Source organism: Fopius arisanus, unplaced genomic scaffold (assembly GCF_000806365.1).
Source record: "Fopius arisanus strain USDA-PBARC FA_bdor unplaced genomic scaffold, ASM80636v1 scaffold00076, whole genome shotgun sequence".
NCBI lineage: Eukaryota > Metazoa > Arthropoda > Insecta > Hymenoptera > Braconidae > Fopius > Fopius arisanus.
In genome coordinates this window covers 279,658-303,048 of record NW_011887815.1, presented here as the reverse complement: position 1 = coordinate 303,048, position 23,391 = coordinate 279,658, and the positions used below count along the sequence as shown (strand labels likewise).

At 38.8% G+C, this 23,391-nt stretch overlaps 2 protein-coding genes across 2 annotated transcripts; both read right to left on the bottom strand.

Moving 5' to 3' along the window:
* Window positions 1-1,318: 1,318 nt before the first annotated feature.
* LOC105269901 (phenoloxidase 2) lies at window positions 1,319-5,185 on the bottom strand. Its single transcript, XM_011310496.1, has 9 exons — window positions 4,887-5,185; window positions 4,272-4,688; window positions 3,420-3,622; window positions 2,917-3,334; window positions 2,712-2,840; window positions 2,421-2,640; window positions 2,241-2,348; window positions 1,926-2,158; window positions 1,319-1,682 (listed from the first exon to the last, which is right to left on the bottom strand). The coding sequence occupies exons 1-9, from the start codon at window positions 4,995-4,997 to the stop codon at window positions 1,437-1,439; spliced, it is 2,085 nt and encodes a 694-aa protein (XP_011308798.1). The 5' UTR covers window positions 4,998-5,185; the 3' UTR covers window positions 1,319-1,436.
* Window positions 5,186-7,176: 1,991 nt separating this feature from the next.
* Window positions 7,177-15,349, bottom strand: LOC105269900 (somatomedin-B and thrombospondin type-1 domain-containing protein). Its single transcript, XM_011310495.1, has 5 exons — window positions 14,406-15,349; window positions 11,246-11,440; window positions 11,115-11,181; window positions 10,254-10,324; window positions 7,177-7,509 (listed from the first exon to the last, which is right to left on the bottom strand). The coding sequence occupies exons 1-5, from the start codon at window positions 14,641-14,643 to the stop codon at window positions 7,304-7,306; spliced, it is 777 nt and encodes a 258-aa protein (XP_011308797.1). The 5' UTR covers window positions 14,644-15,349; the 3' UTR covers window positions 7,177-7,303.
* Window positions 15,350-23,391: the final 8,042 nt, after the last annotated feature.

Here is a 23,391-nt window from a genome sequence, read left to right as displayed (position 1 = left end):
GAAGTTGTCTTCAGAAAATAAATACTGAACTACTGCTGGAAGAAGTTTTTTTTTTGTCTCGAGGACTTTGAATCGTAGCACTTTCTTTGTACCGGTAATTTCGTTTGACATGTCATTTTCCATGAAGAGAACTTACACATCACCGTGTACACTAATTGCCTTATCTATTTCTTTCGTCAGAATAAATTCCTCTTAGCCGCGGAATTATTAGCAGAATACCATATTTGCCCATCTTTCTCGTGTCATTACGCTAATAAATGTAGAACAAAAGCCTTCCGCGTGTCATCACCCAGCACTTTCCACTTCGTTATCCCTCAGAATCTCTGATAATACCATGAACGTGTCATCTCCATAATATTCTGATACTATCCTCCATCAAGCTATTATGCAACCCGCGTGTATCATCTCCCATACCATCAACTTGGACATTAAAAAATAGAAAAAAAAAATGGAAAGTACTGATCCTCAATGCTCCATTATTTCTGTGAATCCAAATACATTCTCTTTGCCGGACATTCCGCCTCTTTTGATTTTCTCATTAGTTTTCGATTTTGTTTTACTTGAAGTAGCATATAGCATTATTTTCTATTAATTGGATATTGAAGATTGTGAAGAGAGGGAAATTAATGACATGCACAAGACAAGTTCGCATTTGTAATTCGACAAAAAAAACCGCGATGAACTGGTGGAAGCTTTAGGAATGAGACACCTCTCCTCGGAATTAAAAAAATTAGCCCAATTTGCAAGTTATAAGCCCTGGGTGGGCAGAATTAATTATTCCCGGGTGATGAGTTTACTTTTCTCACTGAAGTGACAAGGAGAGTGAAATGACCACGACAGAGCATGGTTTGATTACCCCGGGATAATTGCAAATTCAGGTTATCGAAATGGAATATAATTCCAATTTCCGTTGGTCTCCACACCTTTTATTAACGTCCACTCTTCTCTTTTTGCTTTGCATTTGCAAGTGGATGCTGAGGATGGAACTGAAAGTGGAACTTGAAGTTTTGTTGACTATAGTTCTGAATATCGTTGGTAATACGGCCAAGTTTGCGCCGATAATAGAGACTCCGGAGTCCATACAAACGAGGAAACAAAAGCTCACGTGTTGAGTTCGTTGGAGGAAATGAGAAGCAAGTTTGTAGAAGGCGAGACGTAATTATCTTGTTATTCACGAAAACTTATGATTGTTGTCGGATTAATCTTATCAGATGGTCTTTAGCGCAAGTTCTTCGGCGCTATTCAAAGGAGCTCATACACACAAATGAACATCAGAGTCGAGATATCTTGACATTTTTATTAAATATATATTTTCACCTTGACAATTTTTTAACGATTATGGTTGTAGAAATATTTATTGGTAATTTTGAAATTTTCGATGTAGAGAGAAACCCGCAATGACAAGCCCAAGTTGAATATTTTTCCCTGTGAAAAGTTCAAACAAAAGTCAAAGTATTATCTACACTACCAGAACGTGTTCGTGGCAGCACAGAATCACTGAATTTAACGCTTATCTCAGTCACTGCCATATTAGGGGTTAGAAATTGCTGGAGGCTTTCAACTCCGGCACGTGGTCGGCGGTCGAATGGATAACCCATAGAACGAGCGTCCGGATATTTTCTGTCGCGTATACCACAGTAACTTCCAGCATCGCTGCATCCCACTGGCTCAGCTTGTTCTACCTGATTTAACGATTTCCATCAGATTCTTAATTGCATTCAAACAGCTTTGCGCGTTATCCAATCAGCGGAGCTCCAAGCCTCGGTTGATTGGGTTTTAGGCGAATGAGTTGATGATGCGATGGGGATTAACAAATTAAAAAGGAGTTCGTTTGAATTGATGGGGATGTTGATGGCTTTCAGTGGATTTCAGTTTGTTTAAAGTGTTATCTCGTATTTGGGAGTGAAAATATTTGAATAACTTACCATATCCCCGGTGAAGTCCGAAATCATGACAAACAGATGCATAGGGAATCCTGCGACAGTACCTTTAGGTAACAGCATATGCTGTGGCCATCCACATCCACACAGGTTGAATTGCTCCAGGTTCTCACCACCTGATGGCCTATTGCTATCCAGGTTACGGAAAGTTTTCTCGAATGGAATTGTCACGCTCGAGTCCTTCGAGCTTCTCGTTATCGTGTTCTGACCGGGACGTACTGTTACCCCACAAATTCATTGTGAATCAAAACAATTCGACCGAGATATTCAACTCCAGTGAGTTCGTCTATTATTACTTACGTGTTACAGTGAACTTATCGAGTTCAATCATGAGCTGCTGTTGATCTCGGATATTCAAGGGGATGCTCCGTTCGTCGTGCTTCGGACCGAGAAAAATCCTGACAGTACCTGTTCAATTCAAATTCACAACACTTTCAAGATTGAAGTAATTTCATTATAAAATAATGACAATTGACTCACCCATCTGATTGTTACTATTTCGATTATTGACATCAATTCTGTAAGTGAATCCTGCGTGATTGAGATGAGTAAATCTGGCAAGCACCGGACCTCTTGGTGTGAAATCGAGACCCCTTGAGAGATCGACATCAGACTTGTTCCAAAAAGTCATTAGAATATTGGAAGGTTGATTTGGCGTTGCCACTTGGAGTCCTCTGATCTCAATGCCCGGATAGTCCAGCTTCAAATCAATAATTACGGTATACTCCCGACCGTAATAATTTCATAGAATTGATGGAGAGAATCAATTACCTGATTGCGCTCGTACGCTGGGAGAGTATTTTTGTGCTCGAGGAAGATATCGTTGATGAATGCGTGCCATCTGTAGAAGACGGGGTCCCTCATGGCCGTTGCTGAATCACCCATAATCCCAAATGATTCCTGGAAGAGGGAAAATATAATTAATTATTCCGGAGTTACTGGAATTAATTATGAGTGGCTGGATGAATGATCTCACCAAGTAACGATGATCAGGATCGTGGCAATAGGAAATAGCAATATGTCCAAAGTTATGGAGATCCCCGTATAAATTTGGATTGGGGGTGAGAATGCTAGCCTCAACCATGTTTCCGAGAACATCAATACCACCCTTCTCGGTCAGTTGCACCCTCTGGCCCTGGTCATTCATGACCGATCCCGTGTGAATAGCTTCGTAAATGCGATCCCTCCATCTCTCCATGTCCTGGAGGTCGAATTGCACTTGGTCAACTGGTCGATTTATATCGTAGAGTTTTGCACCAGCTGGACGCGATGGCCAAGTTCTGCTGGCAACTAGAGAGTCGAGTTTTGGAAAGTAAGCCTCTGGTATAGGCTCGTGAAGATTGTTCAGTCGCTTCACACGTGGCAAACGATTACACAGCCGTTCAGCATTGTATCTGTTTTATTTTGCATTGTCCCAATGATTAAGCATTACTCGATACCACCATTAGACCTGTTTTTTTTTTTATTGTGGATAATTACCTGGCCATTACTTGCTGGTGCATGTAGTAGAACAGCTCGCCACGTCTGTCTTTGTTCACAATGCTTCTGTCACCGTCGAAGGGATAAACCAGATGCCAGTGCCAATGATGGAGATTGATGCCGACATCCTCGCGCCAATATGCCACACGATGTTCCTCGTCTAGATCTGATGCCGTATAATCAAGGGGAATCTCGATCGGAATCTGGTGCAGAACATTGAAGAATCATTCGGATTTATGGGAGTCTGAGGCGCAATTCACGCCTGAAGAAGCTGGATTTTACGGAGATGGCTTATTGTTCGGGGTGACGAGCACACACAACCACCAGGACGGCCATTGTGGTGGGAGCCCTTTGTTGTTTCTAATTAGTACTTGACATGTTTACTGAATAAATTTGTCATGCTGAAAATGGACTTCTTTGATTGTCTCGGGTTATTCGGGTGGGGATCTCTGTGATGTTTCAAGGGGAAAATAGCCGAGCTCGTGAGAGAGCTGTTGACAAACCATTTTAGTCACTCATTTTCTAAATGTTTGGGGAGGACTGGGGTACGTAACGAGCCATCTCTTTGTGCCTGTTCATTTTCTCCAACCTTTTGCGGTTTTTTAGTGAACGCCAAAAACCTGTGGTCTCTATTATGAAAATTTGTAATTAAATTAGAGTCATGTGAGTGGTTGGTAATATCATGACACAATGATTGCCAATTTCACGCGCTTGCCCATGATTTCCCACGAATTCAGGATTTGTGACACGTAATTTAAATTCAGAATGAAAGTGATTTCCCCAATCAATAGCCCCACGAGTGATTACTCTCGCATTCTCGAGAAATTCTCACCTCTGAATGAAAATACTCACGCGCGATCCAGCGGGTACCACATTGGCTTCCTCCTTGGCTCTCGAGAATATCCCACCGTCCATGTACTTATCAGGGAATATCTCGTGGAGCGATGGAATCGGTAGATTCTTGGTATCGGGCCGATGGAGAATAGCAACGGACAGAGCATAGATGAACATACTTGGATTGATGCGATCCCGGCAGTAAACGCTGATCGACAAAAAGTCCTCGTATGTCCGCATACCGAGGAAAATGTCAATGAGTCTACTAGCCATCCTGCGATGAGAAGGAATAAACAGGGAGAATGGATCACGTCTACCTAATTGCATTGGCAAATCCAGATTAGGAATGCTTATCTGTTTCACCGAAATCTTCGCATTGGTGTCATCATTGAAGCGATTTAAAACGGAAACAGCGACGGGTCGATACCTATCGGTCTGAAAATTTCATATTTCCTGAATCATGAATTTGTTTTTAAGCAATTTCTTCTCTACAAGCATTGTCTCAAGCAAACTCTGACGTTCCACTACAAATGAGATTTTCCGGAATAAATAAATAGCTGAATTCCTTTGAATGCTCGGTTGTGATGGAGAAATCTCTTTCGAGGCGAATGAAAATAATTTGGGTAAACTCACCAAATATTCCGGGGGGATATCGAATGCGACTTTCTCCTCGCCCTTTGGAACGTAAACCGGCTCGAATGGACGATCAAAGAGATAAAGGATGTCTTTGTTACTTCCCGCCATTGCTCTTTTCACTCAAAGTACTCCTCAATTGACACTCGGCTCAGTTTTCCTTCTGCGTGATCGTTCCAACGAAAGCTCGAGGGGTTAATCAAAGGAACTTGGCTCTCACGATTGACTCGGGGTGATGGGGACTTGGGAAAAAAGTGCTCGAGGAAAATTAGGGGAGTTGTCTGAAGATCACTGGGGAGTTGATCGTTCTGGTGCTGATTATTCCGATGAACGGCGATTTTATAACGCGAAATGCAGGATGTCGCGGTTTTTTTTCGCGATGAGCATGGGATGAGGGCTAGCCACACACTCCGGAAAGGATGAGGTTGTTGTGATTGGTTTAGTCGTGTCAACAAGTGATAAGGAAATTTTAGGATAAACTACACTCACACAATTTTTTTTTCATTGCCGAATTATTGAGTTCACCGAGTTATCTTCTCCTTTTTCATGTTTTCTATAAATCTCTGGGATCTCCTGGATCAGATTGAAAAAAAATAGAGCGTTCTGAGGTCTTATCATTATTCAATGACACAAGGTTTCGTAGTCGTGTCTTTATTTCTCAATTTTTGGTAAAATTTTGTGAATTTTAACGAAAGTTGAGGAATAGAACTTCAAAAAGATTTCTCATAAATTTGTAAAAATTTCACCCGTCTGGAATTTCGGATTTTATTCTCGATTGGAGAGAATCTTTTGATTGAATCCCCTCAATTCGTTTATCTACCGCAGTTTTATAAAAAAAACCAGTTCAATCCGATCGGAAGATTCGGAAGTCGATCAGAATGCATCGAGGAACATCGAATCTACATTTTTTCCATTGGCCTCGGCTAATGTCTACCATCCGCCATTCAGGATTGAACAATTGGAACATGCATTGAAATCCCCGTGAATCCCATATCCTCGTTAACGAGAGGCCGTATATCCACAGAGGAGTTTCCATCCTCGGGCGACATCCGTCGTGATTCGTTACTCGTATATTCCGTTTATGTTAAAAAGTAGAGCAGTTAAAAAAGGACTAGGTGAGTTATTCACCAAACTTCCTTTTTCGGAATATTTCCCGGAAAAAAATCAGTGAAGTGGAGCGAAACTTTCGTCTGCCATCCACCGTATGTGTGGATGGACAAAACTAAACTCTCAACAAAAAAAAAAAAATCCTGCAGGATGAAGTAAAAGCGCTGCTGAATTGTCTGTGTGAATTACCACAGGAGAAACGAGTGGAGAATTCCTCTGGCACTTCCGGTTGTTCGAATAAAAACAAGAGGACTGGTGCATCAATGCTCTAGCTCCATTTCAACATTTGCGAAACAATGTGATGCATGCGTGTTACATCGCCATGTACCGAGCACACTATTACGTTACATGAGCTGCCAGAACTCATGAAATTTCGCGAGTGAATTTTTAAACTGCCAGTTGTTTTATAAATGTAATGGACATTGACGGGCGTGAATAATAACTGAGTCAACAGTTTTTCATCGCGAATGGTAGTTTAAGCGTTCCATGGCGAAATTGTTGATTTCTCGTTGATATTTTAAAAGGGGAAAAAATAAATAAATGAGGTTTCGAATGAAATTCACTTTTAATTGCCGACAAATAAATTTAGTTCGTAATATTTTGGGTTAGTCTTGAGGATAACAATATTTGAGAGGATACGGGTATTAAGATGGAATAAACTGCAATGAAGGCATTGAGTACTTAACTCATTGTATTTATTTAATGATCAAACCGATATTACCGATTACATTCACATGCATGTCCCATCAAATCAAATTTCTTATTGATATGTAGTGACCACTCCTCCTGTCATTACAATGTTTATGTACATGATCAATCAATAATACTCACTACAACTCTAATGATAATAAAAATACTCGGGATTACCCCAACTTCGCTCCACTAACCCAAGTCTCTAGATTCAACATCTCACTTCTATTTACAGCGGAATCCCTACACCGAGAGAAAAAAATTAATTTTGTCAGATAGTATTGATTCCTAATACACTCCTGAATATTATTTATCAGATCACGTCTGTGGCATTGAAATATAAAATGAATAACAGCTCCTCTAAAGTTTCAGGGGATTTATTTTATCGAAAATCCCCGCAGCAACTGTGGAAAATTAATGGAAGAATTTTTCCCTTTTTCATCACGAATGAATAAAATCCTAGGAATGGATTTTTTCACTCGGTGTACGATTTTTTCATCCCCCGGAAAAATATCAATTCATTTATAATATCAGGTGTTGCGCTGGCTTTTTTCATTTCCCGTCCAATGGGATTACGTTTTTCCACGGTAAATCCCGGGTGCCCTCGGCATATTTTAATTTCAGATGAATTTGAGAGATAACATGTCCTCGCAGCCGGTGGTATCGCAGTAGTTTCTGAGGTTTGTACTTGCAATCCATCTCCCATGACATCGTGTTGATGTGGACGTCATTATTTTCCACCTGCCGATTCCCGTGGGGGCCACATACTCCTCACCACTCTGACAATTCCCACTATCTTCTCGGCATAGTGCACATATTTGTGAACCTGAACAGATGAAAATAATCTCAAATAATATTATTATATTACACAATGGACTATTTTGTCTAAAAATTTCCAGTGAGGGAGTGCTGGAGAGTTTAAAAAAAAATGCCGCCAGTTTTTCCATTTTTTTTTGCACTAAATCTTCAAACTATGGAAAAACTGTCTGCAAAATTGAAGACTTACACCCTTTACACAGAAAATACTAATCTTAATTAACGAGATAAAAAAAATTACGTTTTACCTCTCATATTTGACGATTAGCATTTCCTGTCTGTTAATTTGTTATAATCACCTTTAAATCCGGGAATCCCATAATTATCCAACGTAAATTTAAATTAAGGAAGAGAACTTAAAAGAAAATTTGCGAAGTTTAATCAACCGTGATTACAACGAGTATTTTTATGACACCATTCCCAGACCGGAAATGACGAGTCAAGATGATTCCGCTGGTCTCCATCCATTATCATAAAACTCACGTCGACAAAAACGAAATAAACATCATAACGAGAATATTCCATCAATATTCAGGAAAGCATAAACCCCTGATTCTTGCACGCCTTTACACACACTCAGTGGCAAACAACTCGGGAAAAGTTCCATTAAAAATGAGAGTCGTTGGAACGGAAATTACAAGGTGCAAATGAGAAGACCTTCCATTACCATTTCTTCTTAAAATGCAAATTCCATTTCATTCATCAATTTTACCCCATAATGTTAAATAAGAGGGTGGAATTCATAATCATAATCGTAATGAATGAAAATTGTGGTGAAATATAAGTTGGTTCATTCCAGCATGACTTAATGCCATCATTACACTTAATGAGAAAAAAAAATAGGGAAAAAAATGAATCGCTAGTGTAGGTGCTGTAATTATCGAATGAGGGAGTAAGGAAAGCTCGATAAGTCTTTGAGGGTGGCCATAAAGTTTTTCTCAGAAATGCGGGCTCAAAGGGGTGGGTGTAATTAGGAGAGGGGAGGGTAAAAGTAATGGCGAGGGTTGAGTAATGAAATTATGTCTCGCGATATCGTGGAGCAACTGGCAATTGTCGTACAGAAGAAAAGTTTTCTCGAGTCCAATCTATTTTCATTGATTCATTCAAATAAAGAAAACAATACAATTTGTCAAGTGCATTGGACAATAATCCTCGATAAATCGTACCCAATGCATTTTTCCACTTTCCATCTCGCTAATGACATTGTGAGGAATATTTAAAAGAAAAATTGGCAAGGGATTACGAGGGGGTGGTACGCAGCCATTAAAGGAATTATAGGATCCATTTGAAAAAAAAAAAAAAAAACTGGAAACATCCAAAGGGTCGATAAAGGTAGATGCGAGAGGAGCAGATGGTGCAGTGTACAGCGATTCCGAAGAGATTTAATTATCAAGGCAGTTTATGACTCGTAGTTCACCTGCAATTTTTTCACGCAACAAATGCTAATTTTTTTCTGTTTCGGGGAGATAATAATTCTAATGAATTCGATCTCTCAATTGAGGATGTTCCACTGATGTTTTCTTCTTTCCATATTATGGTTCTAGAGTCCATTGTTAAAGAGTTTATGGGATAATTAAAACTTTGATATAATATAAACACCGGATACATCATGAATGAGCAGTTAAAAAAATAATCATCACGAATTGGGACGTTATTTGTCCGAAAGTTCATTCTCGGTGCAGTGAGAGTTCATGCCATTGATTTTTAAATTGCTCATTACTCGCCATTGATTTTCTCATTTACCCCGAAAGAGCGATGCGATAAAGAAAAAGGATAGGTTTACGATAGTGCGAGCTTATCGCGCTCTCGCGTGTCTGGGGCATTAAATAATTGCGCGTGACAGTAAACTCTCCCCGAACCCTCTCTTATCTGTCTTGTAGTTCAATTACGTTTTATGCTCCTCTGCACACCTGTGTGGGAGATCGAAACCTTTCAACTGTATTGCAATATTCCCCGGGATGAATGCAAAGCTCTTTTTTCGTTTGAATGTGACTCTATTGCGCAACTGATGCACTGGAGTGCTCAAAGCATTATGGAAAATCGAAGGAACATATATGGAAATGTGTTTGATTCTTTTGTTGGTTTATTGTCTCTGAGTCTTCTGGGGTACATCCTCCTGGGTCGGGTTATTAGATTCTTTTATGGCAACATCTATTGTCTCTCGGATTTCATGAATATTTCCATGATGTTTTACTTAAATTGAAGAGAAATCTGTAGGGAACAATTCGGTAGCTTTCAGGATGTACCCCCGAATCGAAGAAATTTCGTCATTCTCTAGGTTTTATTGAGGACATTGCACGGTAAAAAAAATACTTTAATTTACTTTAAACGCCAGGAGTGCGCAATCGTCTTCCCGCGTTTGGTCTGAACTTTTGAAAGATTTATAAAATTTATGTGTATTGACGCAGAGTAAATTTAAATAAATCACTCCGTGAGATTTCCAGGGAGTGAGTTATCGCTCCTCTGAAGGATGCTCTATAAATAAATCCCCACGATACAGATACCGGATTACGAAAGTTTGCGGTGACAATGGCGTGATAAGGGAACCTAGGAGTGAATGGGAGATTTTTTGAGATGCCCACGGTGAAGAGGACTCGTTGACCCCAGCACTTGTGTCAAGGGTTCTTCCAGCACAATAAAATTCTTTCTAGAACCTCTGAGCCTCACCTCATTCGTCAGCTCATCCCTTTTATCTCTCACACTCTACCATAAAATTTTCATAAATTTAGTTGAGCGTGAGTCGATGAGATTTACCTAGTGTCAAATCGGGAAATTCCCTCGTGCAGATGCGCGATGCCCAGAGAACTGTGAAGATCTGGCAATAGCTGGAACAAAATGGGAATTGAGGTGAGCGAACTCCACTCGAATTATTTCTAAATACCGGAAAATTTGTTACTATGTCGACGAATGAAAAACCCTGAACAGCATATGAATAATGTTTAATGCATGAATATGCAAACTTTTCGCGAATTTCATGTTTCCTTCCCCTTTATCCGGGCTTCAGCAATGCGTTAGTGTAGAGAATAGTTAAGAAGAGAGTTGAGAAATTATGGAGAAGAATTATGAGTATTTAAGTAGAATGTTAAATCCTCTTTGAATGGAATTATGAAAATAGAAAATGAATATTTAAATGGGATTACATTACGCGAAAACAAGAATTTTAATAGCCTCATTCTGAACAGATATCTCTCGTCTCCGTATCTCAATTTCTCGAGCACATGCACACAACTTTATTTATACGAGAGTCATGCATAGGGGTGGATATATATGACAGACACTGGTGGAAACTTGGGATGAAACTGTGCACGAAATTCTCAACAGTGTTGTACTTGAATCTTACGTGCTTTCGTCTCTGAAATCCACTCCCTGAATTTCCACGAGTTATGTACGCTAAGAAATAACGGATTTTGCATGATTATCACTGCACTCGTAAAAAAAAGAATTCCAGCAGCGGATCCATTTACTTCCCTAGTAAATAAACCCACTGTAATTTTTTTTCTCGTGCAGTGAAAACCTGCAGACTACGTGCAGTTGAAAATTTTTGGTGATTCAGGGAACGAGAGGTTGAATAATTGAGGGAGGAAGTGAGGATTTTGAGACTGGCATTGTATTTACCTGGGCACTGAGTTCACATCATCACTCGTTGAATTTTTCTCTGAGAGAGTCGTCAGGAGAACGGTGCCTGAAATTTTCAAATGTAAATATTGTTGATCATACTCATTCCATCATTAACTCTGTTGACATACCTTTATGGGATAATTCCGAATGCTCACGACATCCAGCAAATCCTCTGCACGTCCGCGATTGCTCCAACTGGGGACAATGTTTGCCTCCATTGAGCTCGGCTTTCGTGATAACTCGGTTTCTTGTTTGAATTCCAACTCCACACTGGCTTTTGCAAGGTGACCATGTCCCCCACTCGCTAACAGCACAATCTGCAACTGAACAAGACCAAGAAATCTAGGAGAAAAAAAGTTAATTGCCCCGTCGCTCTGGTCTGCACATGTCCCAGACTCAGTAGATCCACCGATAATACGACACAAATTGTCACGAGGTATGGATTTGCCTTTGGTATCTCCATCGTGTTATTTCACTGGGAAAACGCTTAACTGACAAACCCCCCGCTGAGGATTACGTCAGTCCACCCAACTACAGAGTAATTGCATTCGACTCCAACTTCCATCTTTCAGTGAATGTCATTTGCCGCTCTAGCAATAATTCGCGGAGAAAATTATGCGAAATTCAATTGCAAATATTGAGATATAAATTGATGAATTAACGAGTCACTCTCATACATTTTTTTCATTATGCAAGCTAGTGCCTGATATTGTTTCATTTTTTCCATCACGTGTTGATGAAAAATAATTATTATAATGATATTGGAAATGAATTCAGATCTCTCAAACGAAGAGGACAAATTCGTTTCGCATTCTTTCATGCCCTTCCATCCCGGAAGTCATTAAGAAAGTACCGGGTACATGTACAGACCATGAAAACTTATTCCATTTGTTAAAGTTGGCCAATGGATTGTTTCATCTTCGGGGAAGTTTTCCTACGAGAGAATAGCGTAGCTCAGTTCTTCGAATTCAACTTGTTATATTTCTTATGGAATACATCGGCATGTACGTGACTATGTACCGAAGGGTGAAGTGAAATGTCTCAATTCAATTATCGAATTCTGAGAGCACATAACAGTGGCTTTCCATTTCCTCCACTTCCGGTTGATTTATCTTAAGTTCTACCCGCGACGAGTCGAGATTCTATTTAAGTTTTCTGACAATTTCGAGGTGGCATTCTCCATTTTCTCATCAAAACATGATTTCATCCCCAGATCACATGAGTCTCATAAATTTTCCTAAACATTTTCCCCGTGGAAATTTCTCCCGAAATATTGACAATCCTCATTTCTCCAAAGGCTTAATCGATTTTATCTGAGAGTTCAATCGAAGCAAAATCCTATTTCCGATTTCGCAAATCAAATAATATGAATATTCTCAAAAAATCACATGCAACCTCTCACTCCTGTTTTCTTTATTCTCTTATGAATATGAATTCGGGTATGGAGAGGAGACAATTTATCTTCGGAGTTAAATGGAATTGCCCCAGCAAAAAAAATAGAGAAGAGAAAGGGAAAAAACCACATGTGAGTGTGCGAACAAGTCGAGAGGGCTGCGACGTGTTTCTCCTCCTGTTCTCTTTCCCTATTTTATCCCTTCCCAAATTGATTCTCCCACAAACGAAGATTGAACAATATAAATATAGATATATTCAGTGTATTACGATTGACTCCCCTCAAGAATCTTACGAGACATTAACGAGTGAATTTATATTAAGGGCATTCAAGTGCGTCCCTCCGTTACAATAGGTTCTCTGGAAAATTACCCTCGAGGGCTTCTTTGCACTACAACAGCCGATAAATTCCACTTGACTGGAATCCATCAGCTTAAATCATTGTAGCACAACAGAAATTCATCGACTTGATAAATATAAACTGTCATTCGTTGGGAAAATTTCTACGAATTGTTTGTGAAAGTTCCTGCAATTGCAACTCAAGTTGTAGTTGTCATCCCATTTCAGTCTAATTCGATTCATTTTTCTCCGGAACATTTCGTATTGAGTTACCAGACCACTTTATCTTTTTTCAAATGATATTTTTACCGTGCAATTTTTGCTCGTTTTTGTAACACCATTTAACAGACAAATTGATTCCGAAAAAATTTCGTAAAATTATTATTATCATTTCGTTGTGGAATTACGGAAATGCAATTTTTATTGAATATGATAATGAAATGACTTTGATAATTACATGGCGTTGAAAAACAGGAATCCCCCAGGTTTTTTTTTAATGTAATAATAATAAATAGCAGCATGTGCATTAATTCATTCTCACCATAACCGCGAAACTAAAAATGGCTCGTCTCATTAAAAAAAGAAGCAAAACCCACGGTGGAAAAATAATTCCATTTTTCTCATCCGAATATTAAAAAGCGTCTGGCACAACTAAAAATGAGGTGAGAGGAGCTCGAAAAAAAAAATAGCGAGCGAACAGTGAGCATAAAAATTTGATGAATGTGCGACGAGTGATATGTTGTAGGTAATGATTCTCGGTTTTACGTTGAAAAGTGCCAGGTGGCCCCTAGATCGGTAAATTTTATTGTTCAGCAAGTATTCCTGTGCGAAATGGACGAACAAAAATTTTACCGGAGAAAATGGAAGAGTCCCCGGGATTTTATTTATGGTTGCAGTGTGAGGGTGTGCAGAGGGATTTAGCACGTTGGAAAAGGGATGGAGGATTTTTTATTTTTTTACCAAGGACTTTGCGGTATAATGCTGGAGAAATAGAGCACAGAGGAGGCTCAGGAGTGTATCCCAGAGACTATCAAAAACCCCCGTGCATGGCAAATAATAAATCATGCAAGAAGGTTGAGAATAAATGAATATGGGGAGATGAAAAAAATTGGCGAAAGGTGAATTTTATGCTTTCAATAAACTCCTTCTCACTCCGATTATTTTCTAAAAGCTCCTCTATTCATTCATGATTATTTTTATAGTTATTATTGGCCTTTTGATCAATCGACGTGCGGCATTCGTGGTCTTGTGATAATTTCCCTGCCAATTGCCCTCAACGAACTTATCGAAAATTTGTTTACAGAAATTGATAGGTGTTGACTAAACTAAATTAGTTAATTACAAGTGAGGCAGTTCGGGGAGAATTAATTGAGCAAAATCAATATTTTAGAGACATTGCGTTTTATATTTTTCTCAAGTTTTTCTGTCTGGGGACTGTAGTCCCAAATTGTACAGAAAAATTTGACATTCGTAGACAACCATGCGATCGGATAATAAAATCTGATAATTTTGAAGCACTGGGTATTGGTACTTATAATTATCTAAAAATTCACTTACCACTGCATGCATCGCGAAAGTCATCGCAGCAATCATTGAGTTTGAGGCAAGCATGATCGCAATAGCATGGTTTATCCCTTGGACTCTCGATAATTGCATTGGGTGATGCTTTTTGAATAACACAACCAGAATCACGTCCTTGACAGCAGAGTTTGGCAGCTCTGCAACTACCACCTGCGGTCCTATCCACCAGGCACAAAATTGCCACGATAAAGTACTCCACAAGTCCCGACTTCATGTTTATTCCTATCAAAATTCTCAGCTAATCTTTGTTATTTATCTTCAGTGTCAATAAATTATGGAGACACCTTGGAGATTTCCCTCACGCTTCCATCCCCATCATAATCATCTTTTTAATTAGCCACATGGATACCTTTATCGATTCATCAAAGTCTATCACTCAACTCATGTCACACCTCAATTAGCGGTAAAATACTTGGACCCATGTCACGTCACTTATGATTAAACCAACGTGTACTTGATGGCGGTGTTTACCGGAGAATCGCAACACTTAGACCCCTCTAGCAATCTCTACTCAATTATTTTAATTGATAATTTGCGGTGCGTTGAATTAACTTACAACACTTTATTATTTCGCTTTGGGTCAAGATCAGTCCTTCAATAATCATCAAAAACTTGTTCATGGATCGAATCACAGTTTCGAATAGAAACGTTCATTTAATCCGGACATTTATTTTTATTATCAATTCAATTCAATTTTTTGCTGTCAGGGATTTTTCATTTTACTTATCTGCTCGGGGAATCGATTGAGAAATTTCAGACGCTTGATTGATTAATTTGATTCTTCGATGGTGATCAATTCCGGACAATTTTTTTCTTTGAGGGATGTCTTTTTTTAGTTTGGATTTGCGCTATTTTTTCTTTTTAAGAGATTTAAAGAACCGTTTGACTGGGGTTTCTCGGATTTCTTGTGACCCCTTGCGCTGTCGTGCTCCAACTAACTATCGGATCTGCGAAAACGGTTGTTCCTCGACCGCCACCAACCCCTGGCGCATGCTCTCCATCAATCGCGATTCAATGTTGTTGGCAGCCTGAAATTATTATCTTTTCGTCCCCTGAAAATAACATTACCTGCACTTTAATTAATATCGCGACAAAAAAGAAATCTCATCGGAGAAATGGAGGCTGCACATGTTTAATCAAGTATTGATGGAAATTGTGAATCCACTGTTGACGGATTTCAAATAATATTTAATTTCGCGGGGGAATCGGCATTCGATTAATTATTTCCATTTTTGCTGATTACTCCGATGACGCAGATGGGCTGTTTATTCAATCATATTGTGAATTCAATCTGCACTTCTGCTTCATCTGTACTTCATTAATTTCCCCATTTTTTCATTATCCTCAATTTCGAATTCAATCGCATGGGTGAGCGAAGAGGGCAATGTATTAATTGGAAAAATATTATAAACGATAAGAAATAATTCCGTGGAGTAAATTACGCAGCAATGAAGGAACTGAATAACTTCAATTTCCCCTGATTTCCTTGACGACGAAAATAGACAATTCCTTCATCCAAAGGTAAATTTAACGTGCACTTGAATTTCACCTCCGCTTCCTCTAACATGAAAAATTTTCTGCACTGAATAAAATTTCACATTCAGCGATTGACGGATGCGCGTAAAAATTGTTTACATTTACTCAGCATTCTGGATTGGCTCTTGTCGAAATTCTGAGGATATTGGGCGGTAAAATATTTCATTCATCCCAATGGAATTCTGTGATGTCCCTCGAGCGATTGGCGCATGTAGTACATATACACTGAGAGAGCGAAAAGAGAGAGGGAAAATATTGTTCTCTCAGTTGCACAGTAGTTCGGGATATAACCGTGAGGCTACGCACGGTGCTATTTTCGCTCCCAATGGGAGAATTGAGAAAAGTTGATAAATTCACGCTCGTCGGGGAGCAAAGCATACTTACCTGGCGCAGAGGTTACCGTGATCATGAAGGCGGTTCCTCCAGGGCGAGGCTCTTCCATTGCACTCCGGTCGAGCTGACCCTTGCGAATATCCCTAATGTGGATATCTCGGGCGTATAATTTTTGATAGTCGGGACTGCGTTCGCGCTATCCCGGATATAATAATTCAAAAACAATTTCTCCAATACTACCAAATATTTTTTCCTCCAATTTGATAAATGAACTGACGTAGTAGAAGCAAGTTTGGACTATTCAATAACACTCTAACGAGGTGTTGCAAATATTTTCCGGCGGTTTTTCTCAATTTTTTTTATAAAGAATGACAAAACTGTACGCAATACCTGAAAATAATCGCATCACTACGGAACATCGTGAACCATTGAATAATTACAAAAAGCAAGAATATTGTATTTTTTTTATGTCCATCTGATCAATTATTTGTTTATTATTTCTACTCCACCTAAGGTTGTCAATAAAATGTTCAATTCCAGTAATTAAAAATTGGAGTGTAATTTGTCTTATCTCCAATGACGAGGAAAATCACTTGGAGCATCTGGCAAGCCGTGATGAAGGCAAGATTAATAATCCGAAGTTTCTCAACAGTGGATTTTGTATGATACTGGAGAAATTAATCAATGCGTTGCTAATACTCTCCTCTCACTTTCATAAGAATACAAGAATTATAAATTATCATTGTACGTCGAGATTTTATCAATCGGGTAGAGTCTACCCGGTAGACGATTGTCTTATTGCATATTCCTAGAGGAAGTAGTGCTACTAAATTAATTGTCAGAGTTTAATGATTATGGAACGCTTCTAATAATTCTAATAATATATTATTATTTTTCTATTAAAAATCACCCATTTCCAACATTAATTATTCATCTCGAAGTGAATGCATAAAGAGGATGAACTTGTGAGACTCGAAATGAGCATTGATGTTGCGTAATGAGTTGATCAATAGTAACTAGGGAATAATAACAATTCTCACAGGACATTGAGCTGATGTATGACGTGGACATGGCACTTAGGAACAGTCGGTGAATGCTAGACCAATCCGCAGTCCAATTAGCACCATCCTGAAACTCACCAAGGGCTCCAAACTGTTTTACCTAGTTATGGGGGTGGATTATGTAACTGGGGGGCACTTTCACACGTCAGAGTTCTCAACTATTAACGCAATGTTTGTGTTATGTTATACGTGGATTGGGGTAATTAAAGTTTATTCATAAATGTCTAGGGTCTTCCATTGAAGTTAGTTCACGATTTTCATTGAAGTAAATTTTGCAGGACGTGATATCTGGGGTAAGAATTATAATTGGGGTTCTGAGTAAAGCGGCAATTGTATCGCTCTCGAAGATTATTCTGTCGGTTATAACTCTAAGTGAATTCTATTCGTAATTAGTGAGATTGAATATCTTGGAAATTTGAGAAGTATAAATATTTGAAATTGATGAACATTGGAGGATCATCCTCGAGAGCAATACACGATAACTCAGCTGAAATCTTCACCTCTCTATAAGCCCTTCATACTTTTCGTTGAGGAATGCATATGATATACCATTTTAAAGTTTATGATATGACTTTTCAAGTGATAAAAAAATCAATGGACCAACGATAAATTCAAATGACAAAAAATTCGGAACTGATACGGGTTATTAAAAAAAAATCGTTCTCATAAAAGCGCGCGCTTTGATATCGCTCTCGTCATTGAGAAACATGTGTAAATACCTGAAGTACTGAGCTTTGTTAAGTATATTCACTTGACTGAAATACTTGTTTCTCGGGGGGTGTGAGGGGATGGAGTTTTGTCCACGACACCATCCAAAGTCGACACTAAGGGTCGCCACTTGATGGTGGTTTTCTCGCAAGTCAAGCATTGCGGTAAAGTTGATAAGTCGCGGTGAGGGCGAGCTGAAAGCATACTTACCTGGCGCAGAGGCTACCGTGATCATGAAGGCGGTTCCTCCAGGGCGAGGCTCTTCCATTGCACTCCGGTCGAGCTGACCCTTGCGAATATCCCTAATGTGGATATCTCGGGCGTATAATTTTTGTTAGTCGGGACTGCGTTCGCGCTATCCCGGATATACTAATCCAAACGTAAAATTGATAATTGAGTATCCAACTCAATGAAATGTTAGCCCAAAAATCATTCAGCTTCTCATTACCATAAACAGCTGACCATTTCATCCTCCAACTTTCGTGGCATGCGAAAATCAATAGAAATCGGAGATGGAATTCGGGCGGAAATATTTCACTGGAAATGCGAAATGGCAAACAATGCAACCAGAGCTTCCATTTCGCATTGATTTTTTCGGTAAATACGATCGCTCGTAAAGTATTTATGGCGGTATTTATCGTGACAATACCGTGTTTGTTCGAAATGTACAAAATGAAAGAGTGACTTTTCGAACCATTATTTTTCTGGAAATTTATTTAACAATCGCGTACCATTAGAAAACAAAACATCTTACAGGATTTGTTCTAATACTTCTATATTTAAACACAGAAACGAATAATGATTGATCAACCTCAGTCAATATCATCGTCATAATAAATTATCTCTTTCAGCAAGAAACCCAATCAAAATAAAAAATACCAATTTTTTTCGGAGCACACGGAAATTTTTATCTTAATTTTCTGTGAAAAATTACCACTATACCACCGCTTAAATTTTCGAAGTTGATCCGTAATTATTTTAGTAATTTCTATAATTTCTGTTCAATTCTGTAATTTTCATTGAATCCTGTATTTGGAACAGTTAAGCACTGAGAATTGCCACTAGGAGTCACCACTTGGTGTTGGTTTTCTCGTAAGTCAAGTATTGTGGCAAGTTGATAAGTCGGAGTTAAGGCGGACCAAAAGCATACTTACCTGGCGCAGAGGTTACCGTGATCATGAAGGCGGTTCCTCCAGGGCGAGGCTCTTCCATTGCACTTCGGTCGAGCTGACCCTTGCGAATATCCCTAATGTGGATATCTCGGGCGTATTATTTTTGGTAGTCGGGACTGCGTACGCGCTATCCCGGATATACTAATTCAAAAACAATTATCTTCCCTCTTCAATCCAGAAATAATTTTACTTCAATACATTCTGCAGTACTTGTATTAGAATTGTTTCCAAATCCGTCCTATGAATTTGGTGCGTTACCATTGACGTAGTTTAAAAGAATTTTTCTCTCCATATATCTCAGAATAATGCCAATACCTTCTACTGTACACATAAATCATTCGCGGATTGATTGCACCAAATAACACAAGTTAATTGAGTGTAGTTGATTGTTATCTGGGAAATTTGCGGGGTATGTCATTAAAAGTTAACTACTGCTGCACTGAAAATATACAAAAGCTTCCAATCAGTGAATTGCTCGTTAAGAATTTTTGGGGATTATTATTTTATTATTATAAGCCTGAGAAACCCACAGATTTTGATACTGACCATTTTCTCATTCGACTAATGCATTCAATCGGTCATAATTTGATTGAATCTCCTTCCACCGAATTTATCCCAAATCCACGAAATGATTCAGCCATCCAAAAAATTAATAAATCATCCCAGAAATGTATCAGCACGAAAATCCCGACGAAAGATGGGAAAAGAATGGGCAGGAAAATTGGAATGAAATAAGAGAAAATGGCTTTCTCTATTTCTTACTCCTATTTCTCCCTCACCATAAGATTCCGTATAACCGTTTGTGCTCTTGAGTACAAAAAAAAATGAAGGGGGAAAATAAGAAAAAGTTGAAATAAAAAGGGAGGAAAATGTTGAGGGCTCTAGCACACGAGGGATATAAACCCCTTTCCACATCTCACTTTACCGGTGGAATCGTCCTCGAATTCACAATGCATTATTCATCTTGGAGGCAGCCATCGAAGAGCGCCTGTCGTTTTTTGAATCTCACTTTTTTCTCTTCATGCTTTTTCCTCCCTCAGCCAACCCTTCCGGGCTGTCATTTACATTCTCAACGCGTTAAGTATATTATAAGCCTGTACCTGTATCATATGGAATGAATCCGATTTTTACCCCTTTTCCGTTCTTTTTAACTCAACTTTTTATGTTTTCTTCATAATTCGTGCACCCAGCGAATTTCCATCACATTTCTCGCAATTTGATGTTACGAGAGCAAGCACGCATTGGATGCTGTAATTATAAAAATCATGATTGAAAATTCCAGGATTAAATAAGTAGGGAATTGAAATTACCGGTATAACACTGTGAATTACTCTCAGGAATGATCACGAAATTAATTTTTCAGAATTCAGTAAAAAATGTAAAAATCCCTAATTATCGATAATTGATAATGTTTTACACTCATTTACTATTTGGCGGGTAAATTGCGCCGTGGAAGAGAACTCCTGGCAAACAGATAAATGAAAACTCGAAAAACCAATATCCGAGCGATGTTTCTTTTTGGCTGGCGTGGAGAATCGGATCGCGCTCATTACAGTAACCCAAGAGCGTGAAATTTTCCCAGCAAACGGTGAAACTCACTCGGCAGTAACTACGCTACTTTTATATCCACATTATTCTCCTGTAAAATACCCTTTTCTTTTCTGGACAATTCCCAGTATCTTGCCCGAGGCTTTTCCGCGGTTGTGACGCGCCATTTTCCGCCCGTGCAAACCCCATTAATCTTCTCCACCGAGCGTCTCTACATCTTACCGAACTATTTGTTTCGTCCTCGACAAGGTGTGAAAACACGTGTTCACACCAGACACCCCTTTAACACCTCTACTCTTTCAACTCACCGCATTCCCATCTTCACCTAGCATTCCCCTTTAACGCACTAAAACCCGCAAAATACAGCCTTTTTCATCCTATGTTGCACTCGAGTATTCCATTATTTACGAGTCAAGCCTTCCCTCAAAGTGACTAACCAAAATACCCAAAATGTTCATGACCCAGCCCCTGCGCATTTTCACCTCTTAGAAATAATCCCCCGATTTCTTAAAACTATAACTGCATTATACCGTAAAAACTTATTGCCGACATCTTCTGGGAAATTGTGGAAAAAATAGAATTCTAATGGACCGTAATTAAGTTCGTCACTTCATTACGGAATTACAGAAAAATAGCAATGAAAATATTTTTCCAAGACATTTGAACTGAATGAAATTTCCCAAGAGCAACAAGAACTATTTAAAAACTCACCACCTGAAAGGGAACAGAGAAAAAGTAACGATTCGTTTTTATCTCGAATACAATTTCCCCACACGTTTATCCTTTAACCTTTCAGGCTCTTTATATTTGAATCCCGTAGTTTTCTCCACGTACCGCAGAACTTCTCCCTTGGCTGCACAGCTCGTGGCCTTAGTTAACGTCAAACAAGAAAATCTGCACGTATACGTCGTGGCATTCATGAATACTTGAGCAGAGAAGGTTAAAAAGTTTGTTTTTCTGCATCTACTCCGTAGGCCGAGTTTCTTCGGTGGAAACACCATGGGAATGAGGTGCTAAGGAAAACTCCAACTGTGATATTACCCAACTTTAATACCTTCATCCGAACCCTTTCCTGCTGTTCAACTTTTATCACTGCGCTTTTGTCTTCCTTTCCTATCAGAGATGTTTCCAATGAATAAATGAACAGAACATTGAACAAAACTCTTAAATTTTTTCTAGCACATTATCGATAGACTTCATATGAAAAATTATAATTGCGGGATGGTGCAATCATTTTCATATGTATTTCCTCGAGAAAAGTGACTTTTTTTCAAAATCAAATTTTTTTATCAATTATTTCCCATATGATCGCCCCGTAGGTAATGATAAAGGTGAATTAAATTCAATTGAACTGCCGGATTCGTACGAAAATACAAATTTCAACCGATTCCAAGTGGAAAGGATTTAGTGAGCAATTATTTCTATCCACGCCGTTTCAAAATTGCACAGAATCAAGCAATATCGAGATTTTTTTTCAGTTGCAGATGAAACCAATTAATGGGAGTATACACATGGGAATGACCAGACCAAGGACTACTAGCGATGCAACAAGTTAGTATTTTGATTTGCACCATTTCCCAAGGCAACAATCTCTATTCAATACCAGTTTTCCATTCAGGGAAAACAATTACATTGCAGCATGAATTTTTTGAAACCTTACGAGGCTTTACCCTCTATTTATAAATATCTTGATGTAGATTCCCTTATCCTGGGATGATCCTCCATAGTTAAAAGGCAATTCTCAATTAATTACTTATTAACTAATCATGTAGCGATAATTAATAATAACGAGGCCATTGATTACCCCGCGAAAATAATCATTAACTATATGAATTTGCGAGAGAGACAATTTAAAATTGTTTTCTTTCGCTTGCAAATGAAAGTTCTCAACAGAACAATTAAACTCGACTGTAAAACAGACAATTACATAAATTACAAGTGTGCAAATAACCCAAACTCCTTAAGAAGCGCTCGTTGATTCTTCCTGGCATCTCGTTAAGTCGTAAAACGACCCGGAGTTGTCTCTTCAAACGACATTTCACACTCGACTTATTGCCGGTGCTACTCGTCTGAGACCGATCCCTCTCATTCCCAAGGACTCATTCATTATTATCCACGTGTTTTCGGATGAAACCACGATAATTCTCGAACGCATTCGAAATTAGCCACTGATAAAAATTCTCTACAAGCAAAAACTTGAATAAATCACGATGTCGATAACGGCAGGGTGGACAGTGAATTAATACATCTGCGATTAGAATTCTTCCTCATTTTTTGCCTCTCGAATATTCCCATATATCCCAGAAATAATAATATACCGTCCTGATATATCAATCCAGAAGTGGTGAACCTGAAATCCCACAGAACACAATTAATCCCTAAAGTATTGAGGACAAAAATTCTTTCCGCCACTTTTATTTAATTAACACAAATAATTGATTTCTCAGATGCTCGATGCTCGATAAATTGAGCAACAGTAATTAACCAGTGGAATTAATTTAACGAGTGTGTTTGATGGATGAAGGAATTCGTCGAAGAAGTCTTGCAGAGACGATAAAATCCCAGACAGTGCGATGAGATTTGCCCCCTTCCCTCCCTCCCCCC